At 42.6% G+C, this 23723-nt stretch overlaps 1 protein-coding gene across 1 annotated transcript in view; it reads left to right on the top strand.

Annotated features, from left to right (window-relative positions):
* The window catches only part of LOC144769219 (uncharacterized), a 221179-nt gene that overhangs the window by 51306 nt on the left and 146150 nt on the right, over positions 1-23723 (top strand). Inside the window, exon 4 of the mRNA XM_078653259.1 lies at positions 10055-10114. Within this exon, the coding sequence (XP_078509385.1) occupies positions 10055-10114 (60 nt within the window). The remainder of the gene's footprint in view (positions 1-10054; positions 10115-23723) is intronic.

Here is a 23723-nt window from a genome sequence, read left to right on the forward strand (position 1 = left end):
CGGTGATGGATCAAGCCCTGATCTTTGGACTGGGTAAGAGTGGTCTGCTTAATTCAGACACTCTGTTCATCACCACCCCCTTTTCTGAATCGTTTTTGGCCACTATAGGTGTGGCAGGGTATACTCAGACATGAGTCCCTTTCTCACTGCTCCATCAGGATTCAAGCAAGCCGGGCCGAAGAGGCTGAAATGCCAGAAACCGGTCCCCGGTAGCTTGTCTCCTTTCTGGTGAAGAATTGGCTTGGTAGTTTTGTCTGCCCTGTTCCCATGATGCACTGGGCCAGGGACAGACTAATTTGCATATAGCCAGGTTCTGAGCTGGGATGGGGCAGTGAGATAAATAACGGTGATGGATCAAGCCCTGATCTTTGGACTGGGTAAGAGTGGTCTGCTTAATTCAGACACTCTGTTCATCACCACCCCCTTTTCTGAATCGTTTTTGGCCACTATAGGTGTGGCAGGGTATACTCAGACATGAGTCCCTTTCTCACTGCTCCATCAGGATTCAAGCAAGCCGGGCCGAAGAGGCTGAAATGCCAGAAACCGGTCCCCGGTAGCTTGTCTCCTTTCTGGTGAAGAATTGGCTTGGTAGTTTTGTCTGCCCTGTTCCCATGATGCACTGGGCCAGGGACAGACTAATTTGCATATAGCCAGGTTCTGAGCTGGGATGGGGCAGTGAGATAAATAACGGTGATGGATCAAGCCCTGATCTTTGGACTGGGTAAGAGTGGTCTGCTTAATTCAGACACTCTGTTCATCACCACCCCCTTTTCTGAATCGTTTTTGGCCACTATAGGTGTGGCAGGGTATACTCAGACATGAGTCCCTTTCTCACTGCTCCATCAGGATTCAAGCAAGCCGGGCCGAAGAGGCTGAAATGCCAGAAACCGGTCCCCGGTAGCTTGTCTCCTTTCTGGTGAAGAATTGGCTTGGTAGTTTTGTCTGCCCTGTTCCCATGATGCACTGGGCCAGGGACAGACTAATTTGCATATAGCCAGGTTCTGAGCTGGGATGGGGCAGTGAGATAAATAACGGTGATGGATCAAGCCCTGATCTTTGGACTGGGTAAGAGTGGTCTGCTTAATTCAGACACTCTGTTCATCACCACCCCCTTTTCTGAATCGTTTTTGGCCACTATAGGTGTGGCAGGGTATACTCAGACATGAGTCCCTTTCTCACTGCTCCATCAGGATTCAAGCAAGCCGGGCCGAAGAGGCTGAAATGCCAGAAACCGGTCCCCGGTAGCTTGTCTCCTTTCTGGTGAAGAATTGGCTTGGTAGTTTTGTCTGCCCTGTTCCCATGATGCACTGGGCCAGGGACAGACTAATTTGCATATAGCCAGGTTCTGAGCTGGGATGGGGCAGTGAGATAAATAACGGTGATGGATCAAGCCCTGATCTTTGGACTGGGTAAGAGTGGTCTGCTTAATTCAGACACTCTGTTCATCACCACCCCCTTTTCTGAATCGTGCGGGCTTCACTGCATCTGGTGCCACTAACTCTGTGCAGCTCAAGTCATGGACCCAGTCTGACTGGCTTTTGTATGGCCTTTGAGTTGATGGCCTGGGGGTCATCAACGCCATGGGCCTGTGTCCCTGCACTGGTTGCTGCCTCCGGCCTGAACTGTGGTCCACCAGGGCTCAAACATCGAATCCAGTCCAGACCTGCCTAGATGACGCATCACCGCAGGATGCACACGCCACCACCGCCAGGACCACCTCAATCGACAACTGCCAGAGTCGAAAGAGTCTTACAGCCAGGCTATCAGAGTCGCACACACTTGTCGCGGATTCCATCATCATCTTGATACCCTGCTCAGCTCTTCAGGTGTCACTGACTCAGTTCCCCACAACTCATGGACCGTTTCTGATTGAGTTTTGTGCTGTGGACAGCTCACGCAACAATGTCACCTCATGCAATGGGGAAGACATGGGACGATGATGAGGAAGATAAAGCAAGTGTGCGGAAGGGAGAAGGCCCAGACAATGGGAGGGCAGGAGGCAACAACCAGAAGGCAGGAATGCAGACTGGAGGTGGTAGTCCAGCTACACACCAGGAGCTATGATTGAGTATTGTGCTGTGGACTGCGGACACAACTATGTCACCTCAGGCAATGTGAAGGACCTGGGACGATGATGGGTGAGATGTGGCAGGTGTAACACACCCTACTGCAGCTGCAGCAGGGATATCCCAAAGGGTCACAACCTGAGACAATTTCTCACATGAGCATGTTCAGCTCTGGTCCCCCTACCTCAGTCCACTGCAACTCATGGAACCTTCTGACTGAATATAAGGGTGACCTCTGTGCTTGCTCCGGCTACCACTATGATGCCTAGCAGTTGTTTGTGTTATGTGATTTCTGTTTCCGCTTCAATAGTGATCACTGTTGTAGTTGTTGCCAGCTCCAACCACTCCCTTAGGGCAGGATCACACTCACCCCACGCCCATCCAGCAAAGGCGTTACTGGTCATGTGGGCTTGGTAATAAACAGTAGCTGGGTACATGTGCCCATAGCCCGTTCAACTGACTATCACAGTGTGTCTGTGTGTTCATTACTTATGCATGGTGGCCCCGGGACCTACCATATTACATTGTGCGGTGTACAACGTAGGCAATCTAGTCACCCCAGGCAGTGGGTAAGACCTTGTACATGTAGCTCGGTCGTCCCCCCATCAATATGTTAGAGGAGTGGACTGGTGTGAATGATTATTCCGGGGCTGTAGGCGTGGTTCAGTACTGGAATTGCGCAAATGTGTGTGTCTATGTCGCAGTGTGTGTGTCCGTTGTTGAGTGTAAGTGGTCCCTGATGGGAATTAGCCACCCGCGTATGTGATCTAGTTCGGCTGCCATTATTTCAAACACCACCGCACCTGTTCAGCCACCTCCCTCTTGCAGTCTAACACCTGGCCTTGGAATGCGATGTGTGCTTGGGTGAGGTGCTGGGAGCCAGCCGTGGTGGTGTGTGCTTCCTGCTGTGTGGTCTGTGCAGCGGGTGGGGTCTCCGGGATGCAGCTGGGCTGCCCTGCTCCTGGAGGTGTGTTGCCGTAGATGTCCATGAGCTGTTGTAGGGCAACGGTGTGGAGGTCCTCTTCATCATCACTTATGAGTTGTCTGGTCTGCACTGCAGGAGGTGTTGAATGTCCCACTGCCATGTGAAGGGGAGATGAATGTGACCATTGTGTTGACATGTATGTTGACGCATTGTACAAGTTTACATACAGACTGCATGACACTGTACATTGTGACTGTTTGTGAGGAGCTGACTATTTGATGCAGGCCAGTGGACATTTCAACTACATCACGGATGTGTGTTTGTACTTGGCCATTTTCAACTCACTTCCGTTGTCCTCCTCTGCACTCCGTCTGCATTCACCTTGTCCATGATGGACTGCCATATCCCATTTTTTGTCACCAATGACACAGTGGAGGTGACGAATAGTGGTTGATGGTGTTCTGTCACCTCCATTATCAGGATCCTGTTTTCTTGCGGTCTGAACCGTGTCTTCTTCTTCTTCTTGTCCTTGCCTTTCCCTGAAGTCCCAGCCTGGTCGTCTGTGCGGCTTGTGGGGTTCGCGTTGTCCTCTGCAGTCGGTCCGGGTACATTCATGGTGCTACACAGTTTATTTATGTATTTTTTATTTTTGACTGCTTTTATGGTGCATTTTCCCGCATGAGGCGTGTGAATTTGGGACATCGCAACTTTTTTTGCTTTCGTTTTTTGGCGTTTTTCCAGCATCACGTTCGTTTTAATGCGATCATTTGGCATGTTATCGTGGAACTATTGCATGGTGCCGCCATGTTGAGAATACAACGTTAAGACGCTGTTATTTGCCCACGATAGACTGTGATATGCAAAGTTGCGTTAAGCAAATTTTGCAATGATTAACACACGTGCTTGAGAATATCCCCCTAGGTATTCTATTACTGTGACGTCATTCCGGGAACCTATGATATGTTTCCGATATCCTAAGATGATCTAATAGAAAAATAGTCTGTTTTATAGGACTTGGCATTGCTTCATATATGTTGCCTGAAGGTTACTGTGGTGATCTGGGTTGGTCTTAGGGTAACTAGCAGCAGCAGAGCTTTGTGAATAGAAGTATCCCATTCTGCTGCAAAGTTTATGTGGATTTATAGTAGGTTTCTCAGTTCCACATGTTTTATAGTTTCCAACTGAATAGTATATTATCACAATTTTCAGCCAATCCTCAAATATCAATTTTAAATGTTTACCACGTAAAATACAATAATATTGACTACAATAATTCTATGGACAAAATATCGAAAAAATAGGTTGGTATTTATTTAATCATTTTTATAATTAAAACTAACTGTAATACATTTAACAACAAATTGATATATATATATATCAATATAATATATATGTATATAAAATACAGAAAAGTAAACATACATTTAAGTTAAACATATGAATAAATATGTAACTTCAAACAAAATCCAATCTAAGCAACAGAATGGAAAGTATTGGCCTTTGGATTCTCAGGTTTACTATTCTCACTCCTTAATGAGCAACAGCTATGAAAATGTTGGACTTTGGCAGGGTTCAGAATACTAGTCCCACTCCAAACTCAATTAAAGGATGATTAAATCATGTAATAAAAGTAAATTATAATAAACTGTATAACTATATGTATGTGTATATATAATATATAGATATATAATTAAAAAAAGAAACATAATTTAAATTAAATATTAAAATATACTCATTAAATCATAAAAATCAGAAAATGCACGACTACATTTAAAATTCCTCAAAGTTAATAAAACAAAAACACGTAAAAAACATAAAATACAATTATAAGAGTTAAAATAACATACATAATCAATAACTACTAAAACAAATAGACTTTTAAAATCCTTTTAATAAAAATATAAAAATATAATCACAAGTACTTGTTTTAATTAAATCCTAAAACATAAATAAAAATACATACAACTTAAAAACAAGAAAAAATAATTACCATTGTAAATCCAACTTAGGGCCTGATTCCGATGCGGTTTGGAAAGCTTCCCAATGGTTTCCAACCGAATCGGATCTGGAGTCCAACCAGCCAAATACGATGCATCCGGATGCTTCCAGATACAATTTGGTTGGACTTCCATTGACTTCAATGGGAGCCTTTGTTCCGACCAAATGAGTAGGCTCCCATTGAAGAAAGGGATGGCTGGGAAGAATCGGGCGCCCTGTGGTGGGCAACCCCTGCCTGCCACACTGTGCATGGCTGGTAAGAGTATACCCATGGGTACCCTCAAGGGCCTTATTGGGAAGGCTCCATGTGTAGGGGGGCCCACTATAGGCCCCCAAAGTCTGATTCTGACTTCCGATTCGAGTCGGACGGCACGATTTGGAAGGGATGTCCAAATCCAGCAACATACTCAGTCATTTGCAAACACGGGCCATAAAGATGTACAATTCTGCTCCATACGGCTTGGTCATTCCAAATGCCGACGGGTTTGGATTGGTATATTCCTAACGCCTAACTCGCAAAATCCTCAGTCGGTTGGAAACGTTTCCAAGTCGGTTGGAAAGACACATTTAATCAGAGCAAATGCCATTAGGAGGCCTTCCTAACCGCATCCAAATCAGGCCCTTAATATACAATTAAAAACACACATTTGTAACCCCATGCAAACAAAGGTATAAGGCACATACATCAAGAAAAGAAAATGTATGTCTCTCACTCCAACCTAAGCAACACTAGGAAAAGATGTCCTTTGCATCATAAGCAGCAGTAGGGAAAATGTTGGACACTAGAGGAGTCAGAATAACTGATTTGATTGGATTTTGTGATTTTTATGTGCCAACATTTGCCCTAAGGCTTCTTGGTGCCTGAATATTTCAGTGATACATACCCTGATATCTCTATTGCCCTTCATTAAGTAAACAGATATGTTTTCACACCTTTTCTAAAAAGGAAAACAAGCAGGTCTGAGCTTTAAGAGAAATTGTACATTAATTCCACAGCTGTGCAGCTAGCACCAAAAAAGTTCTGCCACAAGTTCTGTTATAGTTCGCCTTCTGCACATGCAGAAGGAGTCGATTATCTCAGTGTAGATTTCTAGTAGTTTTATTTTTAGCAGATTTTGCGTAGCATTTTGAACTGTACTGTGAACTGCCTTATGGCAAAGTCACACAGTTTTACATTATGTAAGTCATTCCACTGAAAGCCAGAAGAGAGGATTTACAAATCCAAAGACACTTTCCCATTTAGGTATGCTAAAAAGTGCCATTCTCACAGCATTTTGCACTTGTTGAAGCTTACAAGGAGTTGATTGCTGCAGTAGCCACAACCACTGTACACTTATTTGGGGTGAATGGGAAGATCTTATGAAGTAGCCTAAGTTGTAAAAAACAAGAAAGAGACCACCACACTTATTTGTGGAAGACAGCTCAGATGTTTAGCCATTGGCAATCCTTAGCTTTTTACTTTTTTTTTACTGCTATAGGAGGGCTCACCAAAATGGTAGGCCACATCAACTGGGGCCAGAGATTGACTTTTCCAAAGGCAATCACCTCTGTCTTGGAAGAGTTCAGTCAGTGAGTCATCTGCATAAAAAATATTTTTATATCCAATTCTTTTGAATACCGCTGCAAATGGACTCATATACATATTAAATAGAATAGGAGATATTGAAGGTAATTTCAGTATTGCTTTCCTATTCATACACAAAATTAGTCAACCCAGCTGAGAGCAGCAGCATAATACCCATTCACTCTGAACGCTTAATTTGAAAAGCAGGATCCACTGTGTAAAAAGTGGCGACAAAGTCTAGCTTTATCCTGGTCCAGCACAGTCACTAAGCCTGACTAAGTTCAACAATGCTGTCTAAAAGTCATTTGAGTCTCATACAATAAATTATGCTTTTCCATCTAGTTAGAAAGCCAATTAGCTACAAATTAGCTACAAACTTCTCACCTAACTTAGCAATAGCAAGGAGTAGTGAAATAGTTCTATAATTACTGGCCTCCGTGGGATGAGATTTGCTTTTTTAAAGGGTTTGACCGCGAGGTCTTCCAACGTTCAGAAACTATAGCCGTAGATAGAGAGGTACCAATTAGTGACTTAATAGGAGAGACAAACACTTGAAACACACGATTTCAAATGGTTTTTACAACATGAGAAGCAGTTGGGATAGTGTTGGACATTGGAGCGGTTAGAATTACTGTTCCCACTCCTGACTGAGCAATAGCAAGGAAAGTGTTGGATTTTGTAGTAGTCAGATTTACTACTCCCACTCCAAACTGAACAACTGGTAAATATGTTGGACTTTGTAGGGGTTATATTTACTACGTTCACTACAACCTGAGAAAGAGCATGGAAAGTGTAGGACTTTGAAGATGTCAGATTTAAAATTCCCTCTCCAATGTATGCAACAGTAGGGAACATGTTAGACACTTAAGGGGGGCTGGTTTACTATTTCCCTCTACAAATATATTATTTCCACTCTAAATTGAGCAACATTGGTGACAATGTTGGATTTTGGAAGAGTTAGATTTATTATTTGCATGCACACCTAAACAGCAGTACAGAAAATGCAGATCTCTAAAATAATCACATTTACTATTCCAAAAAATAAAACAAATGTAGAGAATCAAAGTATACATATAACCATATTGTAAAATAAAGACCTAAATAATGATCACAGCTAAAAACAACACATACACAATGTATTTAATACGTAAATAAATACGAATCAATGTAAATAAAATGCAGCATTTGAAATCACAACATAATAATACATTTAAAAAAGTTAAAAATATAGATAAATAGACATAACAAAAAGCATGATAATTGGAAATGCAAATTACCTAAAACAGGTATTTATAAATGTAAAAATAAATAGGTATAACCAAAAAGGTATAGAATCAATATAAATCATTTATCACTTAAATGACATAATTGTGAAACAGTTTTTCCAATTAATAATAAATAATTGAAATTTAGAATTAATACAGATATATTTCAAAATACTTCCACAGCCTTACCTACAAATCAAACAAAGTAACACAAATATACAATCAAAAACTAATTATAATAAGTTATAATACAGAACAAACACAAACAAAAATTAAAAGAAATAAATAAAACACATTTTTAAATATATATTCAACAATTATACAAAAGACCGAAATAATTATGAACTGTTCCCAAAAATACATGTAGATAATTTGCCTATTTAATGAACAACTTCACACATTAACATATAATTGATGAATTTAAAGCATTAAAAAATATACTTAAATTACTTCTGACCCTGCTCTACAAACTCAACAACCTACCCAAAAAGCAAAAAAGGATTGAATAAATGTTTAAAAATCTATTGTTCATACATTTACGCACAAACATGACCCGAAAATGTATATTAATACACATTAAATGTGATACTTTAAATACATTTTAAAAAATTACATACACATTCTCTTCATAAATAAAATAAATAATAATCCAACTAACCAATTACAAAATATACATATTAAACCCATTTTTAATATATTAAAATAAAATTTTATTTTAAACACTTCCCAACCTATGAGTGTGACTGCTCTACCCCGCGCAGCTCCACCACTAAGTGCTGCCCTGAGAGACCTGTAATCTCCGTTCTACCGTAGGTTTGAGGCCCTTGTCCACCTGCAAGCTCTTGCCTGCTCCTCATACCTGGTGGTCCAGTGGAAGAGCACTCTGCTCTTCCACTGTTCCGCTTTTTTCTGTGCCCTCTTTTCTCTTTTTTGCTCTATCTTTTGCTCCCTCTTTTCTCTTGTTCTCTCTCTTTTTCCTTTTGGTCCCTATTTCCTCCTGTGCTCTCTCTTTTCTCTTTTGCTCTCCCCTTTCCCTTTTTGCTTTCTATTTTCTCTTATGCACCCTTTTTTCTCTTTTGCTCTCTCTTTTACAGTTTCACTCTCCCTGCCGCTGCTGTCCTGGCAGCCCGTCCAGCATATCCTTCCCACTCCTGCTCCCGCCTCCCAGCTGACCACCCCCCAAACCCTACTTAATGGTGGCCACTGGGCAGCTGCGCCCGACCTCGCAACCGCCATTCACGATGGATACAGGATCCTGAGAAAAGACTGCCCAGGAGGAGGCATTGCCATCGTCCACAAAAGCTCCTTGTGGATGATGCAGTTCGATGTAGGTTTCTGAAGATTTTGACATGAGACTAAATCATTTTGATAGTCTGTTTCAACATTGTTTGAAATGCCAATTATCAAGATTAATGCCTTTACAGAGCTTCCGTTCTCCACACACTTTGAATTGACTGCTGGAAATAAAAAGGTGTAGAAAGCAATTGAAATGATTCAGCACAGAACTTCCTGGTGATTTTAGACTTCAGGCCAGAGACATTGAAAGTGATTAAGGCTGGGACATGCAACATATGCATACATGCCAACTGATCCGATTCAGTCGGGAGACTGCTAATTTTGTAAGCCAATTAGGTGAAAAACCTAAGACCCCCGATTTTATTTGTTTAAATCCCCTCTTCCTTGTTTCAAAATGTTGACATGTTAGCTTATGCGACTGGCTGACTCATTCTTACCAGGCACTCTCAGACCTAATGCACAAAAGCTTTCCCCGATACATAATTATCAGTATAGATCCACAATATCTCAAACTATAGTTGCCCACAGCGAAGCCTTCCTCCTTTTTTGTAGTAAAACCATTCCCATGCCACAGCTGCAGGTTTCTAACGGGCAGGTCATGCACCTCTTTGGAGATAACATCAGTAGATTCGAACATGACTTCTTGGCCTGGATGCATTCAGTCACAGTGCATACACACACTGGCCAGTCTGTCTGTAAAATTCCACCTGTTCCACGATCCAGAATAATTGAGCCACCACTGAATTTTGAGTATCATGCTGTTTTGCTTAGTTGAGCATCTTTCAGGGAATCATTGTGCAATTCCGTTCCAGCTTTGCAGTTATCCTGATGTCCTTGTTCCCTCTATGATGGATGATAGTTGCATGAATCTATTTTTTTGTAGATGTTTTATATTACCTTTTTCGTTACAATAATCCATCCTCCTCATTGTTTCTTTTAGAATGGTGACGTAAATGTGGAAGAATTAACAAGGACTCTCACGAACCTACGCACAACATTGGTAAGCAATATTAAATCTTGTATCTATCTTTTTGGAAAACTTCTCCAGGATATATCATTAGAGCTTTTACTAGTGCGCCATCTTTACTATGTAAAAGGACACAATTTCCCTACAAACATAAGCTGCTTATAATAAACCAACCAGTGGCAAAAAATGCTGCTTTAGAAAATGTATCCATCAATTTAGGAGAGAGGTATTATTTTACTTTATGGCTGTTCTTTCTTCAGACTTAAGTATGCAAATAGTGATGGATGAAATGCTTGAAATAATCTCTGCCACTGGTAATTACTCTGGCCCTATCCCAATTAATCATTATTTGCACACAATATCACAACAGTTTGGACCCAGCCATATGAAAATCAGTCTTGACCCTGCTCCAATGGGAACAGCCAGGCCAGGTCCTCTGTGATTCAGAACACAAGCAACCTAGGACAGGTTTCACCCTGATAAGGGCTCATCAGCCAGGAATAGATTGGTTCCAGTAAAACAATGTGCATGGGACCCATGTCTAGGTATACCCATCCCTCTTAGGGTGACCTGCTGAAGTATACAAAAACGTGTTCCCATGAGGAGTAGGGTAAATGCTGATTTGCATATGGTTGGGTCCAAACTGAGGTAAGACAGTGAACAAAAGAACAATGGGTTTGGATGCTACCCGTTTTGATTGCCAGTGGTTAGACTAATTGCAAGGATCCCATGCGCACGCTCCTACTGGAACCAAGTCTGGTTGATGAGCTCCTATCAGGAGGAAACTGTTCCTAGGCTGCTTTTTTCCCATTACGATAAGGACCTGGCCTGGCAGTTCAGGCTGGACCGTTCCCATGAGGGCCAGGGTCAAGGCTAATTTGCATATGATTGATTTCAAACTGAGGTGGCATGATATGCAAAAGAATTATGAGTTGGGATGCTTCTCTGTTTGAATGCCTATGATTATACAAATCACAAGCATCACTTCAATCTTGTTTATTACTAACACAAATACTGTACAACAAGTCAAATAGGGAATTTTAGTATTTTCTTTACAAACTAATATAATGAGTTCAATAGCTAAAGCAATAAGTAGATAAATATGTACCCGGAAGGGTATTTAACAAACAATAAGGGGAGACAGGTTTGTTACAGCGGCATAAGTTGCAATAATGTACTACTTTGTTCTGACTGACTAGTTCTACAGAATTATTTTATGAACCCCTCCGGTGCTCATGACGGAACGGTTCCGTCATGAGCGTCGGTTGGCCTGTGCTCATGACGGAACCGTTCCGTCAAGAGTCCATAGGTTCTTTAGAACCTTCAGCACTGCAGAGGAATTTGCGCAGCACTGAAGGGGTTAAAAGGATGCAAAACCCTCATCTACTATTGTGACATGGTTCAGTATCAGTTGTTGCTCATCACCAAAGATCTGAGTGATGTATGAGTTCGACTCTCTCTGATCAGGAGTTCATAACACATTCTTCTTAATGAAGCACCATCCACGGTTGTAGAGATAGCTGTTGATCTCTTTTCTTTTAAACATTTTTATTGTTTTGAATTCTTGAAGGACAAGTAAAACAAATATAGCGTATATGGATGACATAAGTTATTACAGTATGATTTACATATGAGTTAATCAAACGTCTGTAATCGAAACGTGCAATACGATAAGAGATTGAGTGCTAAAGTGTTTATTCGCAGTGCAGAAAGCTAATGTTGTCAGTGGACCCATCATGACTTTCTCCATCAGTCCTCTAGGGTACATAACAATTGTGTGTAAAGTTTGCATCAGACTAAAGTGTGCGAGGTCATGAATCCCAGACTTTGTTGTGTTTGTAGGGGCAACATCTGGCTGTATAAACAGCCTTCTCGAGTGTGCAACTGTGGTCCATTTCCTCTTTCCATTCTAGTAACTTGGGGGAGTGGAATTCTGCAGTGTTTGGCTATATCGCACTTAGTGATTTAGGGCCAGATGTACCACCATTTTTTTGCAGTCGCAAACGGTTAATTGTCCCGTTTGAGACCGTAAAAAAGGGCCCTGGCATGTAAAAATGCTATTTTGCGAGTCGGTGACTCGCAAAATAGCGTTTGCAACTCTCTTTATTAAAAAGGGGCTTCCCTTCCTAATAGCGAGTCACAATGGAATGTACCATATTTTATTAATGAGGCAGGCAATTTGCGATGCCATTAGGAATCGCTAATAGTGTCTGAGACACTGTTGTAAATTGCATTTTGCGAGTAGTAAAGTGACGCAATGTGCAAGTCGCATAATGTCGTACAGCTAGCCCTAGGTAACGAAGGTCTAAAAGGGTGAGGCTAGTGTAGTTCCCCCCTTGCTTCTCCATAAGCCCCTGTAAATGCACTTTGGGTGCGAGACCTAGCGAGTGCCCAAGTGATGTGATGTGATGTGGATAGGAAATACTGGATTCATCTCCAATAATGTTCTATGTCTGGCATTCCCAAGCTACGTGTAGTAAAGTACCTATTGTAGATCTGATGCAGTCGCATACCGGTGGGTATGCACGGGTCATTTTATGCAGCTGATCTGGGGTATAGTATAATCTATGGCAATATTATATTTGCCAGGTTTGGGCTGAAATGGTCAGGGTGTATGGAGCTGCCAAGACTTCTTTTCCTTTATTATTGTCTACGGTTCTTAGTTCGGTGTCCGAAGTTGCCCCTAGAAGGACCAAAAGGTCTTAAGCACTAGTTTTCACTGATCTATAAAACTATGATATACCGCCTTTCCCCATTGGCACTAAGATCAGTTTTGCTTCTAGAGGGTTAAATTCAGGTAGATACTGGAGTTCCTCCTGGAGGGGGTACAGTATGTGATGCAATTTGAGAAAGTGAAAATCTGGGACCTTAATAGGCTATACTCATAATGTAAGTCCTTGTATTGTTTGATGGCATCACCCTTACACACATCTCCCAATGTAAACATCTTGATGTTATCTCAGCCTTTAATTGCTAGGGCTAGTGTTTTGTAGGGGAGTCAATTGCTCAACCAGAGAAGAGTTTCCTGCGTGGTTTGCAGTGCCATTCACTCACCTTTAAGGCTGCATGTCAAGCATGCAACCTTGATGTTGTGGGTCTAAAGAGGCGAGTTGGGGTTTTAGTTTGATATAATATATGCAGTGGACCCCTGTTGGAGATCAGATATAGTTCCTGTCAATACCCTAAGTCTAACCTATCTCCAAATATCCAATCTTTAACAGTTGTAAGGTGTGCAGCCTGAAAGAACAGCTGGATGTATTCCATTGCAAGGCCTTCCTCAAATCTGGATTGCCTGCATTTCACCGATATTCATGGTTGCTTGCCCATCTATAGAAGTTTCCTAATTGTGGCATGTACGTTATTAAAGAGGGATCTCAGGACAGTCTGTGGGAAGTTTTGCAGAGTATATAAGAGCTTAGAAAGTGCTATAAATTTATGAGTGCTATTCTGCCCATAATTAATGGAGTGTCCACCATCTGTACAGGTACTTATTGAGCTGTTCCATGAGTAAAGGGATATTAAGATGCCAGGTCTGCTGAGGCGATCAGGCAACATGAATCCATAGGTATTTAAAATGGTCTGTTCTTAGTTGAAGCTTTGGTTGCCATGGCACCTCTACTATCGTGCCCGCAATCAGTACTCAAAGGGACTTGTCCCTCTTTACTCTCAGTCCCGCTGCTTATTCATATACTATTAATGGATCACTGAAAGAATATCGACGGACAGAATATCGACCATCAAAAATATCGTTGAGAAAATATCGACAGTCAAAATATCGAGTTTCTATCTACAAACAGGTAAGTACAAAAATATCGAGTTAAAAATATCGTTTACAAAAATATAGTTGTAAAAAATATCGTATTTACTAAAAACAGTGTTAAATTAAATTAATATTAATAATTAATTACTAAAATATACTTAAAATTACTTAAATTAACTTATAATAATTAAATAATTAATGAACGTTAAATAAATATTTTTTTATTTCATATTTATTAAACATATATATATAGTAATAAAATATAATAAAATAATACCCAAAAACTGAAAACTGACCCTGAACCCTAAAAATACCCCTTTACCCAAAAACTGAAAACTGACCCTGAACCCTAAAAATACCCCTTTACCCAAAAACTGAAAACTGACCCTGAACCCTAAAAATACCCCTTTACCCAAAAACTGAAAACTGACCCTGAACCCTAAAAATACCCCTTTACCCAAAAACTGAAAACTGACCCTGAACCCTAAAAATACCCCTTTGCCCAAAAACTGAAAACTGACCCTGAACCCTAAAAATACCCCTTTACCCAAAAACCCAAAACTGACCCTGAACCCTACAAATACCCCTTTACCCAAAAACCCAAAACTGACCCTGAACCCTAAAAATACCCCTTTACCCAAAAACCCAAAACTGACCCTGAACCCTAAAAATAAAAACGATATTACTTCACTTACCTTAAAAACGATATTACTTCACTTACCTTAAAAACTATATTTTGGCTGTCTATATTCTGTCCTGTCGATATTTTCTCCAAACGATATTTTGGAGTCGAAATTATGTCCAAACGATATTTTGGAGTCGATATTATGTCTGTGCACCACTATTAATATCTGTACAAGCCTCCTTGTTGCTGGGACAGGATAAAGGCAGCATATCATCTGTATAGAGAGAGAGATGCAGTTTTCCGGGAGGTTGCACCACTCAATACCCTATTTTGCATGTCTCTTCTTAGCAATTTGGCCAGAGTCTCAATCACGGTGGTTAAGGGGAGAGGAACAGTGGAATCACTTTTCCCGTACCCCTTTTGATCTGGAATGAATTGGATAGGCATTTGTTAAATAGTATTCCCACTCGGGTCCTGGATTTTGGTATGTAGAGGTAGATGAGTGAGCGGGGACCGAGAGTCATTTTCTCCAAGACTTGGTACAAAAGGGCCCACTGACCCACCTAAAGCCAAAGCAATCCCAATTAATTAAGGAGGTGATGACTTTTATTAATCTATACTCCTGGATTTTGGCATAAATCCTTGTCTCTACATTGATGAGGGAAATTGGAAAAATTATGAGCGAAAGATCTGGAGGCTTTCCTGATTTATATAGGTCCATGATTGTGTCATCTGCCTGACGCTGGGGAAACAGCCTTTCCGAGTTCATTCTGTAAATAATGATGAAAATGGGGGCTCATCAGAGGCACATATTTGAAAAAACAGTTCTAATGGGAATACGTGTAGCCCAGGTTTTTTCCTGATTCTAAGGCACCAGTCGCTGCCTTGCAGTTGAGAATCTCTTTCAGCAACATGGGCGAGTCTAGGGCTTCTCTGTCTGCTCATGATAGTGAGAGTAGATGGAAATCTGCAATGGTGGGGTTATAAGTTCATTATGCGGTTGTGTGACCGGGGCAAACAAGGCTTGATAGTAAGCTGCACGTGCAATACCCTATGAATCTGTAATCACATTATTGGCAACTGCTTCAGGTAGTAGGGTGCCAGCTGCCAGCCTATGATGCAATTAACAAAACTTGTTGCCAAACTCATATATGCAGCTTTGGGAAGCCAGCCACACTTGCTTGGCAGTATCTATTGCTACAGTCCTCGGTTGATCCCTCAATATCTCAAGCTGTTGAAGTAGAGGGAGGATACTGATTGGACAACCTCTTGCTTCAGGCTCAGCACCTCTAACTCAAGGGACATGATGTTAGCCTTGTGTTTTCAGCATTCTGCCTTGACGAGTGACATTAGAAACCAGTGGAGGACAGTTGTAACAGCCTCCCACAGTGTCACAGTTGAGCCCACTGATTTGAGGTTAAGCAAAAATGATTCTTCTAGGTCTTCATGCAGCGAGGCGACTATGTTGTCAGACATAAGCCACCACAGGATAAACTTCCACCAATAATTGGGTCTACATTTGAGGCTTTTTAATTACAGTAGGAGTGGTGAATGGTCTGAGATTCCTCTGAGGAGCATGAATATTTTAGAGACGTCTAATGAGAACTCTTGTGGTAGGACGAAGTAGTTGAGGTGGGAAACATAGTGGTGTGCTGTTGATCAATAAGTGTATCCACTCTACCTATCCCCCCTTGCATGCCAAAAATCAACCAGACCTAAAGTAGACCTCCAATCTGAGAATCATGTTGGATGGTAGGTCTTATCAGGTCCTATGCATCATACATCTCTCTGCTTGTTCATAACAGCATTGAAATCTCCACCTATTACTAGTTTCTCAGGCGGTAATTCGGCCATGAGATCAGTGAAAGTGTGTAAAGTGATGCCTAGTGAGGAGGGTGGGGAGTACACATAGATCAAGGACCAATGTTTGCTACATATCTGCCTAGAGGATCCTCTTTTGATTGTTGAACTATAATTGAGGAGTTTATATGGAAGAGTATGGCAACCCCTTGAGAGCAGGACATGAATCCAGAATGAAATACCCTGTCATAACCCATATACCGAGGAATGCCCACATGGTCCCTTTTAGGTCAGTCTCCATGGGCGTCCGCAGGGGAGGGCAAGGGGGGGCACTTGCCCCCCCTCTGGAACACCGGTCCGTCACTATTGACAGCCCCCACAGTGGTGTTTGTCTGCAGGGCCGTCAATTTTTTAAAAGCGTGAGAAAGCGCTTGCAATGACGGTCCTGCTGATGGGCAAGAGAGAAGGTCCGGGCCTGGCTGCTCCCACAGCTTGAAGCAGAGGCGCACCTAGAGTCAAATTTCGGGGATGGGGGCACATTTTTCAAGCTAAGGAAGAGTGGAGCTGCAGCCAGGGGCCCTAGGAAGGGGTGAAAACCATCAAAGCCTCATTAACGCCGGCACCGAATTACACAATTCGCCCAGAGATGCAATGGGTGTGTCTGCCTGTTTTTTGCGAGATCAATTGGAAAGTCCTTCTGTGCACTCGTGATTTATTCGTACTCAAGCTATATTCCTTTCTTTTGTTGGTGCTACTACATCCTGGTACCTACTCTTTAGGTGCCCTTTCGTATACCCTATCGTGTGTGGTGCAGACACTTCTGTTCCGATGGATGTGTGCACTTTTCAGCGAACATTAAAGTTTCATCAATTTCTTTTCCATGGTAATAATCAGTTTTAACTCTTTTTCAGTTGTCAACAAAATATTTTAATTCATATTTTGGTTTCCATTGTTAACTGTTGTTATACGTTTTTTAATATATCCATTATTTCTAAAATGCAATAATGGATATATTTAAAAACAGTTAACAATGGAAACCAAAATATGAATTAAAATATTTTGTTGACAACTGAAAAAGAGTTAAAACTGAACAGAAGTGTCTGCACCACACACGATATGCCTGTTTTTTGCACCATAAGCACTAGTATTACAGAAGGGTCTGCATATGAGATGGATTAAAGTTTACTCCTTGAGCTCCTCATGTTCATTGCAGTATCAAGTGTAGCCCCTGGACCCCTGTCTGTACTCACTGTCGCCTGCCATGATTCACGAAGGGAAAGCTGTTCCACAGGGACAACTTTTCTTTTCTGAATCATGTACCAACTGCAGCTCAGTGTTGGTATCAGATCAACGGTTTGCGACTGCCATTGCGTTTGAAAACCATTGATATATGTCATTGTAAATTGCAATTTGAAGATAGCACCCTTTCCATTGCCCCTCCAAATTCCAATATGAAGTAAGATGCAGAACCCCTTTTGTCAATCATGAAGGTTATACACAACTCTAAAAAGGGGTTTTGCAGTAGCAACCACTGTGATGCTGCAAATTGTAAGCTTTATGACAACAACATCCTTTTGTATTTGAGAGCCCTAGTTATTTAGATAAAGCAGGATGTGCAGTGAAAGGAATGACGTTACAAATGAGTAGTGCCTTTAATGCTCTGGAAATGCTAGGATCTCCAATCTACCTCTCTACCTCTCTCTCTACCTTTCTCTCTACCTCTCTCTCTACCTCTCTACCTCTCTCTCTACCTCTCTCTACCTCTCTCTCTACCTCTCTCTATGTCTCTCTTTACCTCTACCTCTCTCTCTACACCTCTCTCTACACCTCTCTACCTCTCCCTATCTCTCTCTCTCTCTACCTCTGTCTCTCTCTACCTCTCTCTCTCTACCTCTCTACCTCTACCTCTCTCTCTACCTCTCTCTCTCTACCTCTCCCTCTTTATCTCTCTCTCTCTCTCTACCTCTCTCTCTACCTCTCTCTCTAGCTCTCTCTCTCTACCTCTCTCTCTACCTCTCTCTACCTCTCTCTCTACGTCTCTCTCTCTATGTCTCTCTTTACCTCTACCTCTACCTACCTCTCTACATCTCTCTCTACACCTCTCTACCTCTCGCTATCTCTCTCTCTCTCTACCTCTGTCTCTCTCTACCTCTCTCTCTCTACCTCTACCTCTCTCTCTACCTCTCTCTCTCTACCTCTCTCTCTACCTCTCTCTCTACCTCTCTCTCTCCACCTCTCACTCTCTCTACCACTACCTCTCTACCTCTACCTCTCTCTCTATCTCTCTCTCTACCTCTCTCTCTCTACCTCTCCCTCTCTCTACCTCTCTCTCTCCCTCTACCTCTCTCTCTCTACCTCTCTCTCAACCTCTCTCCCTACCTCTACCTCTCTACCTCTACCTCTCTCTCTACTTCTCTCTCTACCTCTCTCTACCTCTCTCTCCCTACCTCTCTCTCTCCCTACCCCTACCTCTCTCTCCCTACCTCTACCTCTCTCTCTCTACTTCTCTCTACTTCTCTCTACTTCTCTCTACCTCTCTCTCTACCTCTCTCTCTCTACCTCTCTCTCTCTCTACCTCTACATCTTTCTCTCTACCTCTCTCTCTCTCCCTCTACCTCTCTCTACCTCTCTCTCAACCTCTCTCCCTACCTCTACCTCTCTACCTCTACCTCTCTCTCTACCTCTCTCTCGTTCTCTCTCTCTCGTTCTCTCTCTCCCTACCTCTCTCTCTCCCTACCTCTACCTCTACCTCTCTCTCCCTACCTCTACCTCTCTCTCTCTACTTCTCTCTACCTCTCTCTACCCCTCTCTCTCTCTCTACCACTCTCTCTCTCTCCACCTCTACCTCTCAACCTCTCTCTCTCTATCTCTCTCTCTCCCTACCTCTACCTCTCTCTCCCTACCTCTACCTCTCTCTCTCTACTTCTCTCTACCCCTCTCTCTCTACCTCTCTCTCTCTCTACCACTCTCTCTCTCTCGACCTCTACCTCTCAACTTCTCTCTCTCTACCTCTCTCTACTGCTCTCTCTCTATCTCTACCTCTCTCTCTACCTCTCTCTACCTCTCTCTCTCTATACCCCTCTCTCTTGCTACCTCTACCTCTCTCTCTACCTCTCTCTACCTCTCTCTCTCTACCTCTCTCTCTACCTCTCTCTCTCTCTCTCCCTACCTCTACCTCTACCTCTCTCACTCTACCTCTCTCTCTCTCTACCTCTCTCTCTACCGCTCTCTCTAACCCTTTCTCTACCTCTCTACCCCTCTCTACCTCTCTCTCTACCTCTCTCTCTTCCTCTCCCTCTTCCTCTCCCTCTCTACTTCTCTCTCTTTCTACCTCGCTCTCTCTCCCGCTCTACCTCTCCCTCTACCACTCTCTCTCTACCTCTCTACCTCTACCTCTACCTCTCTCCCCTCTCCCTCTCTCTCTCTCCCTACCTCTACCTCTACCTCTCTCTCTACCTCTCTCCCTACCTCTCTCTCTACCTCTCTCTCTCTCTCTCTAGCACTCTCTCTCTCTCTCTCTCGCTCTACCTGTACGCCTCTCTCTACCTTTCTCTCTCTACCTCTCTCTCTTTCTACCTCTACCTCTCTCTCTCTCTCTCTCTCTCTCTCTCTCGCTCTCTCTCTCTCTCTCTACCTCTCTCTCTCTACCTCTCTCTCTACCTCTCTCTCTTTCTACCCCTCTTTCTCTCTCTACCTCTCTCTCTACCTCTCTACCTCTCTCTCTCTACCTCTCTCTCTTTCTACCCCTCTTTCTCTCTCTACCTATCTCTCTACCTCTCTACCTCTCTCTCTCCCTACCTCTACCTCTACCTCTCTCTCTCTCTACCTCTCTCTACCTCTCACTCTACCCCTCTCTACCCCTCTCTACCTCTCTCTCTACCTCTCTCTCTCTACCTCTCTCTACCTCTCTCTCTCTACCTCTCTCTCTCTACCTCTCTCTCTACCTCTCTCTACCTCTCACTCTACCCCTCTCTACCCCTCTCTCTACCTCTCTCTCTACCTCTCTCTTCCTCTCTCTCTCTACCTCTCTCTCTACCTCTTTATCTCTTTTACTCTCAAACCCTCTCTACCTCTCCCACTCTCTCTCTACCCCTACCTCTCTCCCTCTACCTCTCTCTCTCCCTCTATCTCTCTCTCTCTCTCTACCTCTCCCTCCATCTCTATACCTCTCTCTCTACCTTTACACCTCTACCTCTCTCTCTACCTCTCTCTCTCTCCCTTCCTCTACCTCTACCTCTACCTCTTTCTACCTCTCTACCTCTCTCTCTCTACCTCTCTCTACCTCTCTCTCTACTTCTCTCTACCTCTGTCTCTCTACCTCTCTACGCCTCTCTCTCTCTACCTCTCTCTACCTCTCTACACCTGTCTACCTCTCAACCAGTTGAATTCCGGGAAGCCCAAACCATCAGTATTTCAAATCTGCGCATGAAACGTGGGTAGGATGAGCCGTGCAGCTCAGAAATGGATGTTCTTTTTACATCATTTGTATTTCATAGAATTGGGAAGCAGGAGAGCAGTCTCACAGTTGAGATATGGATTAACATACACTGGTGACAGCTTTTGAATTGGCTTTAAAACCATTCAAAGATGGCTTCAGCATCTACGTGGGATGTGGTGGACTAAGTGGCAGCCTGAGCCATATAGCACTGCTTGTCATTTAAAAAAAAAAAGGAATTGACATAGCCAATAGCTCTCCCCTTTGGGACCTTATAAGTGTTTAGTTGTCTAGTACAATATCTTTAGTGCAACAACTTCAAGTGTTGCACGGCTAAACACTTATAAGCTCCCAAAGGCGAGACCTATTGGCTATGCCAATGCTCTGTTTCATTGTGGTTGCCAGGTAATCTGCTGTGAAGCCTCACATGATTTTTCTCCCACCCCATGGGTTTCTTTGTTTATTTAAGCTCTTTGTCTTATTAGATTTTTTTATTAGTTTATTTAATACTTGTGCTCAATCATGTCGGAGGATGGTGATGAAGTAAAAATGTTGCCCCCCCCTGGAAAAATTTCTGCGGACGCCCATGTCAGTCTCTTTGAGGAAGAGGATGATCAGGAAATGCCTTCTGACAAAATGTATGACAGTACTCCTCTTAATCTTGTCATTAAGGCCATTCACATTCCAGTAAAGAATTTTGAATGTACTGAAGTAGGCTGTGTCTTATGCTTACGTCACTGGGTAAAATTGGATACCAAAATATCACAGAGGGGAGCCTTCATTGAGGTATGGGAATATTGTCCCCTCTTAAATTAAATTCCCCCTCCCCACACTTCTACTCAAGAAGCAACTGTTGCCCATTAAATTGTTATGACTAGAACTGTAAGTTGAACCCATGGCTTAGCACTTTGGCTCTAGTTCAGATGTGGGCTACACTTGTGAAGTGAGATAGCACAGCTCAAGACCTGCTGCTTAAGTAAGGAAGATGCACCACATGTGCACACGTCCCGACACATACACCTAGCTGCTCTACCATCTGCGGTCAGATATGAACCCAGTCCATCAACAGGTAAATGTATACACAGGAGGAACACTGTCAGTTATAATAAGCATTTTTCATGGTCTGGCCTGGGATGTCATTACAGTGGTCTTCAGGGTTGTGTGGATCTTTGTCTCATGCCACATTTTCTCCTATTCAATATTTCTCCTGGCGGGAGCAACGTCTACCAAGGCATCTGTCATGGTAGGCTGTCACAAAAACGATCTTCTCTAGACAGAAGAGGGTGACCATGGTTTTGCCTACCTGCAACCAGTCCAATGCCCCATCAGTTACATCGCAGAATCATGCTTTAATGTTGTGCAGGATCTTGAGACACGGTGGGAAAAGCAACATGTAGATAAACTTAATCGCTTTGAGTTTTTGCTTGACTTCGGAGAAGGGTCTGTGCTGTTGCCTGAGGGTTTAGTCTGGAAAGATCGTAATGAGGTTGGAGTCAATGGGTGGCACCTCAGTTTTCCTGCCCACTTGGAGAATGGCATCACGATTCTTTAGTTAAGGAGGCGGACTTTGAACGGGCTTGGGGGACTAACTTGGGTCATATCGCTCAACGATCGATGTGCCCATTCCACTATAAAGCCCATAGAAAGGTACTCCTTTGGGGCACAAGAGAGAAGCCATGAGGTTATTAACTGCAAGGGCTGGGGGTCCCTCTATACCATCCAGTACTCACACAATACAGATATTGTTACAATTGGGAGCCTTTGGGTTTGCAAACACCCATCAGAAAGGTTCAGCTTGGTTCCATTGGCAGAGTATGCTTGGTGCTCACATCTGGGTTGGCCCACCTTCCCACTTAGGGTGGCACACCAAAGCGTACAAAAAAACTATATCGAGCTGTTGAGCCTTAACTAGCGCGAAAACGGTCCTGCGTTGATTGAATTCTGGTTCCGAGAGAACCTGGCCTGGCAGTTCGAGCTGGACTGCTCCCACTGGAGTAGGGTCGAGACTGATTTGCATATGGCAGGCTCCAAACTCAGATGATATAGTATGCAAAATAACGATGGGCTAGGATGTGCCCCGAATAATTGCTGACATTAATTTGAGCACTGCGTCTATCACTTTTTTGTATACTTTAGTGTGCCATCATACAATCTCAGGCAAGAATCAACCATATACAAATCAATGTTGACCCCGCGCAAATAAAAACAGTCCAGCCTGAACTTTCAGTCCAGGCCCTATCTGAGCAGGAAAAATTATGGAGGACATCAGTTTTTGCTGTTCATGCTAAAGTGACACATTTATGCCCAGAAAAGGGTCCCATTCTCAGAGTGCCAGAAGACTCCAACCACACATCACGGTTGAGGTCTAAGCAGGCTGAACCTGGTATGTGGTTGCTGTGTTCATATGTGGAGGAGACGTGGCCTAGTATTTTGGGCTGTGCAGTTCCTATTGAAGTAGGATCAAGACTGATTTGCATATGGCTGGGTCGCTGTCTAGTGGAATAGTAAGAAAAAAACAATCGAGTGGAATTCAGCCCTGGCTGCAATTAGCTGCAGCATTCCTTCCTTCCATCAACGTCCCTATGGAGGCAAAAATTATTATTCTGGGGCCTTTATATCAAACAAAAAAAAACAATTATGCCCCTGAGTACTTTTATGTCAGAGTACTGCTTAAAGAAATATTGCCTGACTTAAATGGTGTGTCTTAAATAGCACTTACAGAAATATCATCCCATTGGGTGAATACTTTCGAGCATTATTACCAATGGGTGATATTTTTCTAAATAACATTTATGACAACATATTTATATTATATGATATTCTTACTATGATATTTAACTGATGTGGCTTCCTGAACGATGTGTGTTTTGAATGTTAACATTAACAAGATTGGTTACTTTAAAGATTTTAAAGAAGAATGATTTTAAAAATACTATTAAGTAATTCCTTTCATCTCCTTCCACTATTTCTCTTTTAAAGATGCGCCTGGCTTTTCAAATCTACTTCTAAGGGAGATGCACTA

The sequence above is a fragment of the Lissotriton helveticus genome, chromosome 7 (assembly GCF_964261635.1).
Source record: "Lissotriton helveticus chromosome 7, aLisHel1.1, whole genome shotgun sequence".
NCBI lineage: Eukaryota > Metazoa > Chordata > Amphibia > Caudata > Salamandridae > Lissotriton > Lissotriton helveticus.